Here is a 19,814-nt window from a genome sequence, read left to right on the forward strand (position 1 = left end):
GAGTTGGAAGGAGCAGAGAGAGGCTAATGAAAACCAGGATTAGGGTAAGGCAAGTGAAGTTGAATAGAGCAAGTACATGGGTCAGATCAAGTTGTTATTTTAACTTTTTGATCATCATGGGGCTTTTGCATTAATTTTGCATAATTATTTTTAAATATTGCATTAAAATGCTATACATCTTGCCTGGTGAGATTTTGGTAACCCCTTAAATTTTGTGTATGGGGCAAATGCCCCACTTAACTTACCCTAGTCCCAGCCCTGTCAGGATTAATTATAAATGGGCATGAAGGAACTTTTGGGGATAAATGTTCCCAAAAATTTTACTAAAATTATTAATTGTACACTTATAGTGGTGAATTTTATGGTATACAAATTTTATCTTAGTGAAGCTATTGAAAATATTGAATATAAGTGCCCTGTACCTCACCCACTTAGTTTATTTTAACTCACCTAAACAAAAATGGTGGTGAATTCATGATCATAAAATATTGGAAGCAAATGTAACATCTTTATAATCAGAAAAAAATGCTTTGCTCTAAAATAAAAAGTTGTGGCTTTGGTAAAACTGAGCATATATCCAAATACTAACTAGAATCAGTTATACAAACATATAGGGATTTTCATTTAGAATATATGGACTCAAAAAGTCACCTATCAGGTTTTTATTTTTTATTAAATATGTTGGGGTGACATTGGTTAATAAGATTATATAGGTTTCAAGTGTAGATTTCTATGATAAATGATATGTATAGATTTTTAAAGTATATTTTATTTTGAGAGTATCCACTTGGATCATAAAACATTTAAAATAAAGTTTTGCAGTATAACTCACTGGTAACTGCCTTCAGCATATTTTTAGCATAACCTGTGAGGCAAGCTTCAGTTGTGTAAGTCACACTTTTTTGCTACCCTCAGTCAGCTTAGTCATATTCTTTAAATCAGTGGTCCTAACCTTTTTGGCACCAGGGACCGGTTTCATGGAGACAATTTTTCCACAGACCAGGATGGGGGGGTGGTTTCTGGATAAATCAAGTGTGTTACATTCAAGCTCACCTCCTGCTGTGCGGCCAATTTCTAACAGGCCTGGACAAGTAACAGTCCAAGGCCTGGAAGTTGGGGACCCCTGCTTTAAATTATTTTACTCCCTGTTGCATTTGTGGCTTAGAATGTGTTATTTTCTGATATCATCTGGGAAAACATTTGTTTTTGCTACTTCCTTTTCCTTTTTTTTTAACATTTACTTGAAGAGACTAAGGTTTCTGAATGATCACCAGATTGAGTGGTTTTTCACATGCCTGGTAATCTGTGTTGAGACAATGCTGAAGAGTCATTAAGGATGAAGATTTATTGGTTTCTGTAAGTGAATTTTCAAAACCAAATTTGTGATCCCCACTGGGGTGCTGCATATTTAGAAAGGACTCTTAAACAGATACTTATTTTTACACGTATTTATGCATATTGCTTTGTTAAGTGACAACTTAAAGATGATGACCTAAAAATGACAAGCTCAACAGATTTTTTTTTGATAGCAGAATTTAAGTGGTGGCTCTTATGTGGTACTGAAATATGCCAAATTCTTTTTTTTTTCAAGATACAGATTTTATTACTCTGCACCAGATAATATCATACAGAGCAATGACTTTCAAAAATTTTAACCATAGCCTACAGCAAGGAATTTTCCATCATGACTCAGTACATATATATGTATATAACAAAACTTTCACCAGGCATTACCCCTACAGTGTGGAGTGTACTTTGATAATTTTCTATTCTGTTTTGTTTTTTTTAATGCTCATCACATCTCCATGGGGCACACAGACTATGGAATAAAACTGGACTAGAGTAATAAGTATTATCCTTATACTGCTTTTCAGTAATCTTATTGTCTTTATGAATTCTATATTTTCTACCATATGGGTGATCACTCCTTCAATATTTCCTTTTGCATCATTTAAAATAAATTATATCTTTAAGCTTATTGATAAAATGTTATACTTCTTAGCACATTTGTTATATATCACTAAGGAGGAAACATGTTTCTCCTTGTCTTGAGAGCCCTGTTGGTTATATATTTGTGCTCAATTGTATAAGAGCAAACCCCACTGTAATGTGCTTCTTTCTTAACAGATTTAAAAATTCCTGATAATAACATAGTTGCACTCTAAGATTCATGATTGCCTTAACCAGCATTATACTTTATTTGTGGTTAATGGTCACACTTGGAATGCAAACTCTCCAGTGAGCCCAGAATGTAAGCATACACTGTATACTCTGACTTTTCTCAAAGTCAGAAGCAATTCAAGGAATTAAAAGATATTTTTAAGTAAAATTATCAAATATTATATCAGGATGAGATTCCAGAGATAAATGAACCCAACTGCTTCTGTTTACTGAAGGGAGAGGAACAACCTTCACTGAGCTCCTACCATGTATGAGCACTTCACCTGAGCTATCACGTGGATTTTAATCTTCAAAACACTGCCATGGTGTAGGCATTATACTTATATTTAAGTTGAAGCAGGTGACACTCAGTTTAAATAACTTGCCAGTTACATACCTAAAGGCAAAGACAGTGTTCAAATGTAACTCCAGCACCAAAACCTATGCTCCTTCCATTTCATGCTGCATTTCCTATATCACAGACAAAGGAACAGTACCCAAAGAGATAATGTAATAAACCCAAGGTCATAGAGACTTAGAGTCAGTAATACAATTTTTTCTACTATCACATACTGTCTCCCACTACCAATCTCAAGGTGCATCACTTGTTCCATTCTTTTCTTCATGTCCATACACAAGAGCTGTTTCCCAGTCTCCCAACCTCTAATGAAATTCTACCTTTGCCATTGTTGTTAAAGAAAGTAGGCAGTGAGCATTTAAAATGTTGCTGAGCATGTGTTTACTCAAAGTAAAAGATTGGGAGATCAGCAATAAGACATCATGAGGAAAATAGAGCATCATTCTATTTCCATCAACAAAACTACTGACAGTAACCTAGAAGCATAGTCTATGTCAATATTGGGCTTAATATTCTCAGCTACCTCAATTGTTTAGAGTGAACAATTCAGCTGGAGCCTGAATAACCTTTAGAAAGGGTAATCAATGTAATGCGCTGTTATGTTCACATATAAACTGATTTACTAGAGGGAGTTGGAATAAGAAGATATGAGGAGATTCCATTCAACCTCTTCCCCATGATTGGGAGATGTAGAGATAGGCAGTGGATATATCCAGATGGAGGCAGCATAATGGTTAAGTATGTGGGTGCTGGAATTAGTCTCACTAGATTCACCATCTGCTTAACAGTTGTTTAACCTGAAGCTGGTTATTAGACTTTGCTAAACCCAAGTTCCTCATGCAGGTTCTCAATAAACATTAGCTATTATCTTTCTTAAGTGGCTGCTCTCAACCATATTAGTTTCACAAATACTAATAGTTAATATTGCATTTGCATTTTGGTTCCTAAAACTTTGTAGGAATACAGCTGAAATTTTAGTCAGTATAAAATAGAAGATTCCTAATGAGAAATAACAAGTAGCATTCTTTCTTGAACACATATAGTGCTTTGCTTAAGGATTATGCCACTTGTAAATATTTTGATGGTATTATTACATGATATTTTACTGATATTGACAGCAAGTTGTGACTTTTTTATCTGAAATGTAAAAATTTGATGGAACTGCTAAGCTCTCCAAAGTCCACATCCTTCCAGACAAATGCTCCCCCTGCTGACTTTCTTCAGAGCTGCAGAAACATCTGAGGGCTGGCCAAGTTAGATATCAGACTTAAGGGGATTATAACAGAGAAAATGGGAGGGAGAACACACTAACTAAATCTGACTTCTGTATACAGATTATTCCAAAGGCAGTACTCTCCTGTGAAGTTTTCAAGATACCAAATGTTTTGGAGAACAGGGTAGAGGATCTGTCCAGGTTAGTTGACATATAGGTCCTTCTTTAAAATAAAAAGTAGGTGCAGAATAATAAAGACATACAGATTATAAAATAAATGGGATCAAACACAACAGGAGGATATTTTGGCTCCATGGTAAGCAATACCCTTTCCTTGTCTGATGTATGACCAGTGTCTTTATCCTACTGCAAATACACTTCAAAGCAGTAGTGATGTGATAATAAATTAATGATAGAATAGCAGGATTTTTATTACAACTATTTCATGACTTTTCTGGCTGGAAACTACAGTTTTCAGTCTTTGGGAGACTGTTACTTATTCCCATCAGATAAGACTGTAAGAGCCAAAGTTGATTCTGCACATTTTTAAAAAATCTGTCATAGACAGAACATTGAGTGTAGTGTAGAAATGATGAATATTTTGAATGAAAAAAGGGGTGGAAAGAAACAATAGTTTGTGCAAAAGAGAAGCAGTTTGCAGTTCTAGTTCTTTACCTTGTGAAGCTAGTAAACTGCAGATTTCAAAATTTACTTACAAGATAAAGGTTACAGCATGTAGCTAACTTTTATTGTCACTGCAGAGGTCATAGTTACATTTTATTATTAACTCAGAAACTCTAGTTTCTTACAGAAAACAAGAGCATTGTATCTTATTTTGAAATGTTTTTATGTCAGCTTTTCTCTTATGGCTAATTTACTTTCATTAACTTCACGCCTCCTCTTAAATTCTTCAAAACGTATGCTTTGCTCTTTAAAATGCATTTTTAGGACACAATTTAGAGTTCCAGCCAAGATGGAGGCGTAGGTAGAAACACTTAGCTTTCTTGCACAACCAAAAAAAAGGATAACAACCAACTTAAAAAAAAAAAAGAAAGAAAACACAGAACTGCCAGAAAACCAAACTACATGGAAGCCTGACAACAAAGGAGTTAAAGAAGAAACATTCATCCAGACTGGTAGGAGGGTGAGAGACAGGCAGCCAGGGCAGAGAGGATGCACAGCAAGGTGGCAGACCAGGTGGGCAAAGTGGAGGCGGGCAGACAGGATTTCTCACATTCACATATGGATAAGTCAGAAGGAACAACTGGGCAGTGAGACAAACCCTGCAACCCAGGGTTCCAGCACAGGGAAATAGCCTCAAAAACTCTGGCTGTAAAATTGTGCAGGGATTGCAGTGGCAAGAGAAACGCCCACTCTCACAGGAGAGTCCATTGGAGAGATTCATGAGATCCTAGAACATACACAAGCTAATCCACCTGGGAACCAGCACCTAAAAGGGCACAATTCCCTTGTGGGAGGTGAGGAAAGTGACAGAAAGTGGGAGTACAGCACAGCAAGCTAGCAAGTGGCATTGTTCCCTCTCCTAATCCTCCCCCACAGACAGTGCCACAAAGCAGCAAAGAGGGTTGCCCCTCCCTGGTGAATACCTAAGGCTGCACCCCTTATATGTAACAAGTGTACAAAGACAAAGAAATATGGCCCAAATGAAAGAACAGATAAAAACTCCAAAAATAGAATGAAGTAATGAAAAGATAGCCAACCTATCAGATTCAGAGTTCAAAACACTGGTATCAGGATGCTCACAGAAATGGTTGAGTATGGTCACAAAATAGAGGAAAAAGTGAAGGCTATGCAAAGTGAAATAAAGAAAAATATGCCAGGAATCAAGAGTGAAGGGAAGAAACCTGGGACTCAAATCAATGATTTGCAGCAGAAGGGATAAATAAACATCCAACCAAAAGAGAATGAAGAAACAAGAATTAAAAAAAAAATGAGGAAAGGTTTAGGAACCTCTGGGCCAACTTTAAACGTTCCAATATCCGAATCATAGGGGTGCCAGAAACAGAAGGGGAAGAGCAAGAGATGGAAAACTTATTTGAAAAAATAATGGTGGAAAACTTTCCCAATATGGCAAAGGAAACAGGCTTCCAGGAAGTCCAGGAAGCTGAGAGAGTCCTAAGAAGTTGGACCCAAGGAGGAACACACCAAGGCACATCATAATTACATTACTCACGACTAAAGATAAGGAGAGAATCTTAAAAGCAGCAAGAGAAAAGGAGGCAGTTACCTACAAAGGAGTTCCCATCAGACTGTCAGCTGATTTCTCAAAAGAGACCTTAGAGGCAAGAAGGGGCTAAAAAGAAGTATTCAAAGTCATGAAAGTCAAGGGCCTACATCCAAGATTACTCTATCCAGCAAAGTTATCATTTAGAATGGAAAGGCAGATAAAGTGCTTCCCATATAAGGTCAAGTTAAAGGAGTCCGTTATCACCAAGCCCTTATTACATGAAATGTTAAAGGGACTTATCTAAATAAAAGATTAAAAATATGAACAGTAAAATGATAACAAACTCACAACTATCAACAACTGGACCTAAAACAAACAAACAACCTAAGCAAACAACTAGAACAAGAACAGAATCACAGAAATGGAGATCACATGGAGGGTTATCAGTGGGGAAGAGGAGGAGGGAGAATGGGGGAAAAGGTACAGGGATCAAGAAGCATAATTGGTAGGCATAAAACTGACAGGGGAAGATTAAGAATAGTATAGGAAATAGAGAAGCCAAAGAATTTATATGTACAACCCATGGACATGAACTAAGGGGGTTGGAATGCTGGAGGGTTAAAGGGCAGAGAGGGAGAAAGGGGAGAAAAAAATGGGACAACTGTAATAGCATAATCAATAAAATATATTTTTAAAAAAGAACTCACAATTTAAAGGAAAATTCATTTTTAAAAGTGCTAACTGTTACGCATTTTACTGTCATTTCATTATGCTAACCTCAAAATCTGTGTTGTGCATCATAAGTATTTGAAATGAAAAGCTGGGGTATCCATACTTATATCTGGCAAAACAGACTTTAAAAATAGACTTTATAGACAAAGAAGGATACTACACAATGGTAAAGGAACAATCCAACAAGAGGATATAACCCTAACAAACATTTATGCACCCAACATAGGAGTACCTAACTATGTTAAGCAAATCTTAACTGACATAAAGGGAGAGATTGACAGTAGTATGGTCATAGGAGATTTTAACACCTCATTGACTTCAATGGATAGACCTTCCAGACAGAAAAATCAACAAAGATATAGTGGCCTTAAATAACACACTAGATCAAATAGATTTAATTAATATCCTCAGAGCATTTCACCCAAGGCAGCATACTATACATACTTTTCAAGTGCACATGGATTGTTTTCTAGGATTGTTTACATGTTAACACAAAACAAGTCTCAATAAATTTAAGAAGACTGAAATCATATCAGGCATCTTCTCCAACCACAATGATATGAAACTGGAAATCAATCACAAGAAAAATACTGGAAACAATGCACTAAGACATGGTGGCTAAATAACCTGTTACTAAACAATGAATGGATTAACAATAAGATCAAGGAACAAATCAAAAGATATCTTGAAAGAAATAAAAATGAACATACAACAACCCAAAATCTATGGGACACAGAAAAAGCAGCCCTGAAAAGGGAATTCATAGCATTATAGGCTTACCTGAAGCAACAAGAAAAATCTCAGATAAATCAACAGTCTAACTTTACACTTAAAGGAACCAGGAAAAAAAAAAAAAACCACAAAGCCCAAAGTGAGAAGATAAAAAATAATAAAGATCAGAGCAGAAAAAAACAAAACCACCTCAGTCATCCCTCAGCCTCAGAGACCAGCCAACATTATTTTTTGACCTTAACTCCTCATTGCCAAGAAAACTTGAGCACCCAAATTCATCAGAATTATTCCACTAAGGTGGAGGCTGCCGTCAACCACCTAGCCAACATACATCTGTGGGCCTCCTACACCTACCTCTCCTTTGCTTTTATATCAACCTGGACAATGTGGCTGAGTTGGCTAAGAAGAAGTGTGAGGGCACTGAGCAGCTCTTAAAGCTACAAAACCAGCACAGTGGCCATGTTCTCCTCCAGGACTTGTCAAAGCCTTCCAAAGATGAGTAGGCAAACTCAGGATGCCATAAAAGCCTCCTTGGCCTTGGAGAAGGACCTGAACCAGGCCCTTTTGGACCTGCATGCCCTGGGTTCTGCCCACACAGACTCTAATCTCTGTTACTTCCTGCAGAAGCACTTCCTGGATGAGGAGGTGAAACTCATCAGGAAGATGGGTGACCACCTGACTAACTTCTACAGGCTAGCCAGCCCCCAGGCTGGGATGGGCAAGTATCTCTTTGAAAGGTTCATTCCCAAGTATGACTAGGAGACTTTGAGCCGAGGCCTTTGAGGGATCCCTCTGCATTTCCCTGGTATTTGGCTTCTGCCTGAGCCTCTCTGAAACCATTAAGCATCGCTGTAACCACCATGCACCATGTAGCCCTCTCCCATGCCATGGCCCAAATGGAAAAAAAAATAAACCTTTTTGCAGGAGAAAAAATTTACATAATTAAAATGGCCATAATAATCAAAGCATTCTATAGATTCAAAGAAATTCTGATCGAGATACTAATGATGTATTTCACAGAACTAGAACAAATATTCCAAAAATTGATATGCAATCATGAAAAAAGGCCCTGAACAGTCACAGCAATCTTGAGAAAAAACACAGTTGGAGGAATCACACTACCTGACATCAAACTATACTATAAGGCCATAGTAATCAAAACAGTCCAGTACTGGCATAAAAACAGATATATAGGTCAATGGGACAGAATAGGGAGCCCAGAAATAAACTCACACTTTTACAGTCAATTAATATTTGACAAAGGAAGCAAAAACATACAATGGGGTACACACAGTCTATTCAATAAATGGTGCTGGGAAAATTGGACAGACACATGCAGAAAAAACTGAAACTAGACCATGTTCTTATACCATGCACAAGAATAAGCTTGAAATTAATTAAGGACTTAAATGTTAGACTTAAAACCATAAACATCATAGAAGAAAATATAGCCAGTAAAATCTCACACATTTCTCATAGCAGTATTTTTACTGATATACCTCCTGGGGCAAAGGAACAAAAGAAAATATAAACAAATGGGACTACATCAAACTAAAAGGGTTTTGCACAGCAAAGGAAACCATCAATAACATGTAAAAAACAACCTACTGAATGGGAGAACATATTCACCAATGATACATCTGATAAGGGGTTACTATCCAAAATTTATAAAGAATTTATAAATATCAATACCAACAAAAACCAAACAGTCTAATTCAAAAATGGGCAAATGACTTTAATAGATACTTCTCCTAAGAGGACATACAGATGACCAATAAACATATGAAAATATGTTCAACATCACTGAACTAATCATCAGAGAGATGCAAATTAAAACCACAATGAGATACCACATGGCACCTGTCGGAATGACTATCATCAAAAAATCCACAAACAACAAGTTCTGGCAAGGATGTGGAGAAAAGGGAACCAACCCTAGTGCAATGTGGGTGGAAATGCAGACTGATGCAGCCACTGTGGAAAGCAGTATTGAGACACCTCAGAAAATTAAAACTGGGACTGCCTTATGATCCAGCGTTTTCACTTCTGGGAATATATTCAAAGAAACCTGAAGTACTAATTCAAAAAAATATACAAACCTCTATGTTCACTGCAGCATCATTTACAACAGCCAAGATTTGGAAGCAGCCCAACTGCTCATCAGTAGATGAGTGGATAAAATGACTGTGGGACATTTACACAATAAAATACTATTCACCTGTAAAAAAATGAGAAACCCCTACTTTTTGCATGGATGGACCTGGAAAGTATTATGCCAAGTGAAATAAGCCAGTCATTAAAAGACAAGTACCATGTGATTTCACTTAAATGTGTAATCTAGTGAACAAACCAAACTAGCAAGCAAAATAGAAACAGACTCATAAAGAACAGACTGATAGCTGTCAGAGGGGAGAGTGGTTGGTTATAGGGCTGGGTGGAAAAGGTGAAGAGACTAAGCAAAGAAACAACGCTCATAGACAAACAACAGTATGGTGAATACCAGAGGGAAAGGGAGGTGGGGACAGATAGAAGAGGGTAAGAGGATAAAGAGGACATAAATGGTGATGGAAGGAGACTTGACTTGGGGTAGTGAGCACACATACAATATACAGATGATGTGTTATAGAATTGTACACATGAAACCTACATAATTTTGTTAACCAACGTCACCCCAATAAATTCAATAATTTTTTTAAAGTATTTGAAAGGAACATTAAACATTTTCAAGCTGCGTTAATGGAGGGAAAGATACTGGAAAATGACAGATCTTAACTATAAAGTTTTGTGTTGTTTTAATAGATCCTTTTAAAAATGTGATGGGGCTGACCCATAGGTCACCTTTTATACAGCCTCTATGTGAAAGGTGGGTTTAAATGATTCCAGTTTGACTAATAAGAAAAAGGAAATGTGAAATTTCTTATAGAGATTCTTCCCTATGAGTTCCACTGCACCTTATCTCAGTGAAAGGATTTGGGTGTCCATTCCATACATGGGAAGAAAGTGGCAAACATTTCACCAATATTCTTGTCAAAGCTACTATTGTCTTAAGGAGGAAATGTTGAATCAAGTTTGTACATTTAACACTGATTCTAAAAAAGCTCCTTTTTCCTTTTATGCTGAGGCTTATGAATACTATTACACCATTTCTATGTGGATATTTATCAAAGTTCTTCATATTCATAGGTATAGCATAATAGTAACCATGTAATTGCCAAAGTCAATAGTCATGTAAACCAGAGGTCACAAAAATGACCATTTTGAATTTTGGTTTATTTTCAGTCATGCCAATAGCCAATCTCAGATAAATCACACAGATGAAGCATGTGATTGTCTAAGTCAGTTATTAAGGTGGCCAAAACAGCCAGATCATGATGCACAGGCTTGATTTTAGATCATACAGACACAGCCATAGTCCATTAGTCTCAACAGAATGGAACAAGTCTAATTTCCATATATTACTGTATTCTCCAGATTTCAAATAGACATGAATAAAAACTATTAGTATCTTCAGCAGCAGAAACATTCCTTTCCATACCAAACCATGATTCTGGAAATACTCCAAAATCATGTTCCTCTTGGTCTCAGTAAAACTCCGTCATTCCAAGTTAGAATGAAGTTCACAGTTTCATTCCAAACAAACAACAGGTAACAAGCAATAATTATCCATACATGTTAGTTTTTCTGCAATTGTACTTCTCAGTACTTATAGAAAAATTGCACCTTCTATAATTTACACACCATTCTGGACTTCCTTATACAAAATGCGAGCATTATGTCCTACAAAAATATGGACATTTCTGTCCTACTGTATAAGTATAGATTATTTAATTCTTATTTCTCCTCTCTGTGCCTCAATTTCTTTATCTGTAAAATAGTACCTAACTGTAAGGATGGAGAATTAAAAGAGATGACACATGTAATGCAATTAGAACAGAATCTGTCACATAGGATGTGCTAAGTAATTGTTAGCAATTATTGTTACCATTTTTATTGCCCTATTACTACAGATGCTACTTTGGAGCATTACTCTTTTATACATTAAATTATTTCCAAAATCAGATCAGTCAAGAATATATTAAATGTATATGGCAACAATGAAAAAAGACTCTGAAAGATCCAAATTAATAATTGAAATATTCTGTAAACTTTTAGCATTTGGAAATGTGACAAACTGACTCATCCACATGTTTTTTCACCTCTTTTTTAAAAATTATTTTATTGTTGTTTGATTACAGTTGTCTGCATTTACCCCACCACCACTCCCGCCCCACCCCAGCCATCCCCCGCTCTCTCCCTTGCTTCCTGCCCCCCGCCCCCCACCCCCCACCCTCACCTTGGGTTTTTCCATATGTCCTTTATAGTTGTTCCTGAAAACCCTTCCCCCCATTATCCCCTCCCACCTCCCTTCTGGTTACTGTCAGATTGTTCTTAATTTCAATGTCTCTGGTTGTATTTTGCTTGCTTGCTTGTTTTGATTAAAAGCAAGATGTTCTAAGGTGAAATCCTAAGAGAGTACAACTATTAGTTAGAAAAATCTGTTGCAAAGAAAATTTTCACATCCAAAAACCTAAACATGATTATGCTCAGAAATAATTAAGGATTGTTTCAGGCATCTAGGGACCAATAGGACTTACAAACTTTAAAAAAACAAGTACTTTTGTTAGAGTCAGTAAATAAGGAACACTATCAAATCATTTCCCAAAATTATTTGATCAGAGTGTAAAATCCGAAACAACTGAATTTTCCAGGGGCAAATAAAAGATTATCTTGGAACAAATAAATTTAAATCTGCTTCAAAGTGGAAAAATGCAAGTACAAACAAAGAACTTAATTTGCTAGCTTTCAGCCCAGAACTGCCCTCTTCCCACAGAGCCTGGTGATGTGCCAGCCTCCTAAGCCTGTTCTTGACTTTATGTCAGAGTGGTTTCTCTTTCTTTGAGCTTTTCTGGTCATGAGAAAACATAGCCTAACCGGGATGAAGCTCTGCCACAGAGCAGAACTATCCTAGGGATAATGTAGAAATGTTTTGTAAAACCTAGCAACCAGATTTTCATTTCTGCAGACAAAGCCAGCCTTCAGCAATATTGTGAAGGAAATGGAGTTTCCTTCAGTACAAGCTATTACCCATTCTGAGCATTCAATGCCCCCACACTGTCCCTAACTACCCACATACCCTCTCCCTGAGTAGCATTCATGAGTCAAAATCCTGGCTGCATCACAGCTTTATAACAATGCTGCTGCTTAGATAAAACACCCAAAGATCCTGGTTTAATTAGTCTGGGGTGGAGCCTAGGCATGGCTTTTTGTTGTTTTGCTTTATTTTATCTCCAGTTCCCCAGATAATATTGATGGGTAAGCAGAGTTGAGGATCACTGATGTAGAAAAACAGTATTTCTCAGTTGGGTCTGCAGACCACAGCAATCACCAGTGATGCTTAAGGGGTGAGGGAGTGGGTGAGAAAGGTGAAGGGGATTAAGAAGCACAGACTGCCAGTTACAAAAGTAGTCAAAGAAATGTGAAGTACAATATAGGGAGTATAGTCAATAATATTATAATAACTATATGTGGTGCCAGGTGGGTACTTAATTATCATGGTGATAGCTTCACAAGGTATATATTTGATCACTATCATGTACACCTAAAACTAATATAATATTGTATTTTAACTGTAACTGAAAAATAAATTTTTAAAAACTGCAAATTCTTAAGCACTCAGATATTCCAAATCTATATTTTAATGAACACCTCAGGCAATGCCAATACATAGTTACATTTAAGAACAAAAATTTTCCTTATTAAGATTTACCCATCTTTTGTCCCATTCACTACTAATTGGATAGACTAATCCAAGATAATGTGGTAATGGGTGCTGTTGAAATCAAGTGTTACTTTTTTATTTTTTAATTACAGTTGACATGCAATATTATATAGTTTCAGATGTACAGCATAGCAGTTATACATTTATATAACTTACCAAGTGATCCTCCAGTAAGTCTAGTGCTCCCTTGACACCATGCATACATAGTTATTACAATATTACTTACTATATTCCTGAAGAAAATGCAGAGGGTGGTCCCAATAGTAAGAATTTCTTTTTTAAGATTTTTATGTATTTATTTTTAGAGAGGGGAAAGGAGGGAGAAAGAGAGAGAGAGAAACATCAGTGTGTGGTTGCCCCTCACATGCCCCCTACTGAGGACCTGGCCCACAACCCAGGCATGTGCCCTGGCTGGGAATCAAACCAGCAACCCTTTGGTTAGCAGGCAAGCACTCAGTCTACTGAGCCACACCAGCCAGGGCCAAATAGCAAGAATTTCTATGGTAGATCTGTGAGGGTGATTTTGTTTAGTTAGTTATTGAGGTGGGTGGGGGAGACAAACTTTTTACTACCTCTCAAATCCTGTTATACAGGTAGTTTCCTACTTCACTTGAGGTCTGTCCTATATGCTAAGGTTCAGTTAGTAAAAAGAAAGAGTTTTGATCTCTGGATCTAAGGTCCTGAGCCCTACTAGCCAGTTATATAAAGATAATAATAACTATCATCTTATGGCTTCTTGCCTCATGGGTGAACAGCTCCACAAAATGGCAATGTTTCTATTAAATTTATTAAACTCAAAGTAAAGACTGTTTACCAGCACCTCGCCATTTCTCTTCAATTATGTAAACATTTGTGACTTTTTCTCCCATGGCAACACCTTACATCAGTGGTTCTCAACCTTGGCTGTACATTGTAATCACTTGGTGAGCTTCAAACAATATTCAATTACATGTCTGGGTCTAATTCCCAGGTTTTTAGTTAACTGGTCTTGAGTGGACCTGAGCATGAGATTAAAAAAAAAAAAAAAAATATCCCAGGTGAATCTGCTATGCAGGCAAAGCTGAGAAGCACATGCCTTAAAGCAAGGGTGTCAAACTCATTTTCACCGTGGGCCACATCAGCTTCACGGTTGCCTTCAAAGGGCTGAATGTAATTGTAGGACTATATAAATGTAACTACTCCTTAACAGTTAAGCAAGAGCTCAGTGCTACTGCTGGGTAGAAATAAGATGCCAGGCTGGATAAAACAAAGTGGAGGGCCAGATTCGGTCTGTGGGTCTTGTGTTTGCCACCTGTGCCTTAAAGGAAATGCAACAGTCTTCCAAAGGTGTGGGTGGCCCAGCAAGGCTCACAGAAAGAGAATGCAATAAGTATAATTACTACATATAATCTGGAGCTGGTAAAAAAAAAAAATATATATATATATATAGTTTCCTGCAATAAAAAAAATCCTGCTTTGAAACCTGTATAACCTAAAGAGCATTACACATGTATCATCATCATATACCATCATACCATGGGTTGTTAATGGGTTACTTTTGTTTGATGTGTTAATCCCCTGACATCATGTACTTCCCTCCTTCATCAGCTACACTGAAACCATTTCTCTTTCCAGAAATAAAGATAAGAACTACTTAAACTGAAATCCAGCCACTCTGAGTCTGGATTTGTCTTTGCTTTATTTTGTAGGTCACTCTCTGGGCGCATTGTTGGAGGGGTTTGGTGGTTCTTCACCCTGATTATAATTTCTTCCTACACCGCCAATCTTGCTGCTTTCCTGACTGTGGAGAGGATGGTTTCTCCCATAGAGAGTGCTGAAGACTTAGCTAAGCAGACTGAAATTGCATATGGGACCCTGGACTCTGGATCAACAAAAGAATTTTTCAGAGTAAGTTCTTTAATTTAATTGGGTCTGCTGGTTTTTATTTTATCATCTTCTTACAAACACAAATTCACAGTGCTTTTAAGGGAGGGATGGGAAAGACTGGACATGTTATCAGGGCAGAGCATCTTAAATATAGCACTCTTTGGTTGGTGACTTACTTTATTGTCCTTCAGGCCTAAGACTCATACATGACATAATAAGTGGCATGCCGAGAGCTCTAAGCTTGAACTCCCAGGTTTGAATTCCAACCCCATCAAAAAGTGATTGTTTGTCCCTGAATATGTCATTTAACTTCTGTCAGCTTTGGTCCCCTTCCTTGAATAATAAGGGGATTGAACTAAGTAATATCTATTCTCCTTTCCACTTTTTACAAATGCAGTGATTTTGTGTCTCAGCAGTTCACAGAAGTTAGGTAATTGACTCTGTCTAAGACTCTGAAGACTGATGGACTATAAAATTACATATTCTATTTTAGACATTGGTTTTCTGTTGAAATGTATTACAGTTATTTCAAGTATTCATGTACATGCTGATAATTCAATTTTCAAGGAAGCTGATAATTGTTTTAATTTCATAAGTAGACTTATTCTCCCCTTCAGCCCCCCGTAGGCTAACTCCTAGCAAAAGTTAATATAGCTACATGAATACTGTCAAGAAGAAAGATGAAAGGAGACAGAGGCAGAAAATTATAAAAGAATATTATGATGGACTAACCACCTTTACATAAATAATCAAGATCTTTGTTCTGCAGCAACTGGACTATAAGAAAGGCTACCAGTGGAGTGTTTAAGAACTCAATTTTTTTTTTCAGTTGCCCCAACCAGGAATATATAGTGGTTGAATAGAAAATTAACCTACTCTACACATTACCACTGCCTGCTACTGTAACCACTGTAAACAGTTGTAGCAATGATCCAGAAGCCACTTATGTAGTAGGTAAAGAGGAAACATTTAGTCACCCTCTCCAACCAATAATCAAGTTATTGGATGGCAGGTATAATTACTGACTTTTCCTCAAAGGTCCAGAGTAAAGAGATGTTGGTTTTAAACCAGCTTGTTTTAAGAAGTCAGCAAGAAATATATTTCTGCATGTATTATTATGAGATTGGCCCAATGATTTCATGGGAAACCAAGAGGAGTGTGTTTTTTTTTTGAATTACAGCATGACTAAAACTGTTTTCATTCCTTGAAATAGAAAGGATTAGTTCTGAAACCGTTTGAGAATTCTCATTGGCTCTGGATATCCCTATCTCACTTCTACTACTGTTAACTGAGCAGATCATAAACCCCAACCAGGGAGAGAAGCCCAATATTGGAAGCATCAAAATGACATGAAGACACTCTGAAACTAACCTAGCCTTGACCCTCACTGCTATAGCAGTCCCAGAATCTTCTCTGGAAACAATCCCCTGTCCCTGTGAAATCACTCACACATTTCAGGGCAGGAAGTTAGGGATTTCTTGCTGAGTAGCAAGCACATAATCTCTATGGAAATCTGGTTTGGTATTAACTTCAACAGAGCTTATGTTTACCATCCCAATACACATCAAGTTGCTATATGAAGTAATTGACCACTTAGGCTATCAAAACACCTGACTTAGACCCTCTGATAAGAAATACTTGTTCCACTAGAAAGCATTTTCCTTCAACAATGATTAGAAATTAGAAAGGCGTGCTTTAAATGGTAATCAATAAATGACATCAATTTCCATTAAGCTTTCAAAAGCCATTCATCCACATTGCAAGCGAAGGAGTCTCTCTGGGAAGATTTATTAGCACAAAGTCTTGAAAGTGTGACCAAATAGTCATTGTCTCCATGCCTAGACCCCATGCCCCACACATTTTTTTTTTTCTTTCTCAAAAACCAGGAAAGCATTTACTAATCCATTCAATGATGGTTTCATTAAAGAGTATCATAGTATTGGAAACAATCTGAATCAATATTCATTTCTGAGCAAAGCTATTGCCACATTCTAATTGGTTTGCAGTTTCTAATAGTCACCAATTTTCAGTGACCTTTACAGCCAATGAGTAATTTGTATGGAAATTGGGCTGTTTTGAAAATCTGATCAGAGAAGGAGCTGGATATTTCTAGGTATGGGGAAATGCAAATCATTTTCTAATTGCCATGCATGCCACTTTTTCTTTTTCCCAAATTGGTTGCTGGTGACAGCATTAGGACTACACAGGAAAGTTCTTTAGGGCAGCACACAATGATCTAAGAGTGAAAGTGAGCAGTATAGAAAAATCAACTTTTTAGCTTACTTGTACTAAAATGTTATATAAATCTAACAAAGGATAAGCTTGGTATTCATATAATATTGGGGGGCCCAAAAAATTGGTCTTGGAGCCATTTGTTCTCTTTGGCTCCCCCACTCCACCCTCATTGAGCCCCGGGAGATTAGAGAAGACAGCCAGCAAGAACACATCATCTCACAGGGACTTAACTGCTGTAGCATGTCACTTCCTCTTCAACCCTCAATAATCTCAAGGCAATTTTAAGAACAGTAACTCCTCTACACATGAAAAAATTGGGAACCTCTGTTGGTACTCTTTCTAAACTTTACAGGATAAAACAAGATCACATGTAACATTTACAAACATTACATGAGCTCATTTCCTTCCATTCTTACTCAGTACTAAAACCACAGGGACCAAATAGCAATGCCATAAAACAGCCTGGGGTCAGCCCTCTAGTTATTTCACTAAGAGAGAGAAATAAATAAAATAAAATTCCTTTCTAATTGCCCTGCAGACATTTTTACTCGTCCTGGGTATGGCTGTCATTTAAATGATGGTATTTTTAAATGATTTCTTTATTTCTCTTATTTTCTGAGTCATAGCTGTTATCTTACAAATCACATAAAGTCACTGGCACAGAGGGATGTTCCTCCAGGAAAGGCAGGCAGGGAGTGAGCAAAATGCATGCAGCTGAAAGAGACATCTGAAATATTACCAACAACCCTCTTGACTTGAAAACTGATTTCCTTAGACAGCAGCTCCAAAACTAAATGTCCCAACCAGAGATGGAGGCACTCCAGGCTAAAAAACAAGTCGACAGTTTTATTGTAATTGCCCAGAGAAATGCCACAATCATTTGCAAAGCTGCACTGAAACGATCATTCTCCACGAGGTTTTGGAAATTTAACCTGATGCAGATTCGTGTTAAATAGTAACACTGGGATAAGAAGCATTCCAAAATTCTCTCTGCCTTCAGATCCCTAGAAATATTTGAAGCCAACTACAATGCTTGATTTTTTTTCTCAGATACTTACCCTCACTGAAGATAGTTCAGAGGATAAAAGGAGGTTGTTTTTTTAAAATGAAATGTTTAAAATAAATACATACATATATACATAAAATAAAAATAAAATAAAATGCTTAATACTAATTTAAACCCCTTTAAGAAAATAAGCATAAAGAGAGAAGAGTGGAGTTACAGTGCCCTAAGCAGGACAGGAGAATTTAACTTTGTCTGGAGACCATTAAGGGAAATATCCTGTCTTTTGAGCTGCATCATTGTCAGCCCCATGAAGCACAGATGAATTATTCATGGAGAATGTTTTTGTCTCAACACTAGACTTTAACTGTTACTGTTGTCATTGGTTATTTTAATTTTTAATTTTTAAAATGCATACAGCAAAAAGAAGAGCCCTCCCAAAGTGATTTGGGAAGCAGTACCTACTAATAGTATTCAGATGGTTTACACATTTACAATCTCTCTTACACACACAAGCATTTTCAGTTGGAGTCCATATTTCAACATTCATTGGTTATCTATTATAGAGCTTTTGAATAATATGGGAAAAGGAGAAAAATCTCCTGACAAATGCACCTATGCTGAGTATACTAATGCTTTGACATGATCTTTAATCTTTATTACAACTGAGCTAAGTACACAAAAGACCTCCCCTACCCCTTAACCTACCCCTACCTGTAGTAAACACATCAAACTGTAAAATATTTGTTACAAAATTTCTCACCAAACACTATGATGAATTTGAGATCTTGACAAACAATATACCTAGACAACTGCAAACAAATTTAATTGATTTGAAGACACACATGATGTGACCAAATGTTTGAAAATACATCCAAACCATCTACTAGGTAGGGAACACATACTAGCAATGATACCAGACAAGTTGACACCAAGGAATGATAGATCAGAGACATACTATTTGGCAATATCAAAAGGGAAAAATTGTTTTCCTTAATGTTGACATTGATGTTTTGATGCTGCCTTATAAAGAAAAACCCCTTACTTTCTATGACATACACTGTATTACCATGGACCCTATAGGTCAAGACTGGAGGTGGAAAGGCAGGTACAAGGTGAGGGATGCTGAGGCCTGACCAAACAGGCCTCTGGAAAAGGGAAAGACATATTCAGACAGCTAATGGCCTTTCCCATCCCTCAGCTCCCAGTGATCTATGGTTCCATAGGTCTTCCTTTTAGGCAAGCCTCAAGTTGGGTAGAAAGAACATTTTTCAAAAGAGTTAAGTTGATCTGACAACTATGCACACAACTGACAACACACCTAATATCTGTTTCCAAGAGAAAGGAGAAAATGTAACAACAAAGGCATGCTAATGATAATGCCTGAGGTATTTTTTATTCATTATTTATCACTCTTTCCATAACTCTTTCCTTGGGTATGTTCTATGTGCAATGCTCCAGGCTAAGCACTGAGGATCCATCTCTATAAACAAAATTAAATTTCTGTTT

At 37.0% G+C, this 19,814-nt stretch overlaps 1 protein-coding gene across 3 annotated transcripts in view; it reads left to right on the forward strand.

Annotated features, from left to right (window-relative positions):
• The window catches only part of GRIA3 (glutamate ionotropic receptor AMPA type subunit 3), a 394,073-nt gene that overhangs the window by 304,360 nt on the left and 69,899 nt on the right, over window positions 1–19,814 (forward strand). For all 3 annotated transcript variants that reach the window (XR_004901045.1, XM_028522764.2, XM_028522765.2), the window contains exon 12: window positions 14,890–15,088. Coding sequence is in view for 2 of the 3 variants with exons in the window: in XM_028522764.2 (XP_028378565.1) it covers window positions 14,890–15,088 (199 nt within the window). In the remaining variant the exon portion in view is untranslated. The remainder of the gene's footprint in view (window positions 1–14,889; window positions 15,089–19,814) is intronic.

This window comes from Phyllostomus discolor, chromosome X (assembly GCF_004126475.2).
Source record: "Phyllostomus discolor isolate MPI-MPIP mPhyDis1 chromosome X, mPhyDis1.pri.v3, whole genome shotgun sequence".
Lineage (NCBI taxonomy): Eukaryota > Metazoa > Chordata > Mammalia > Chiroptera > Phyllostomidae > Phyllostomus > Phyllostomus discolor.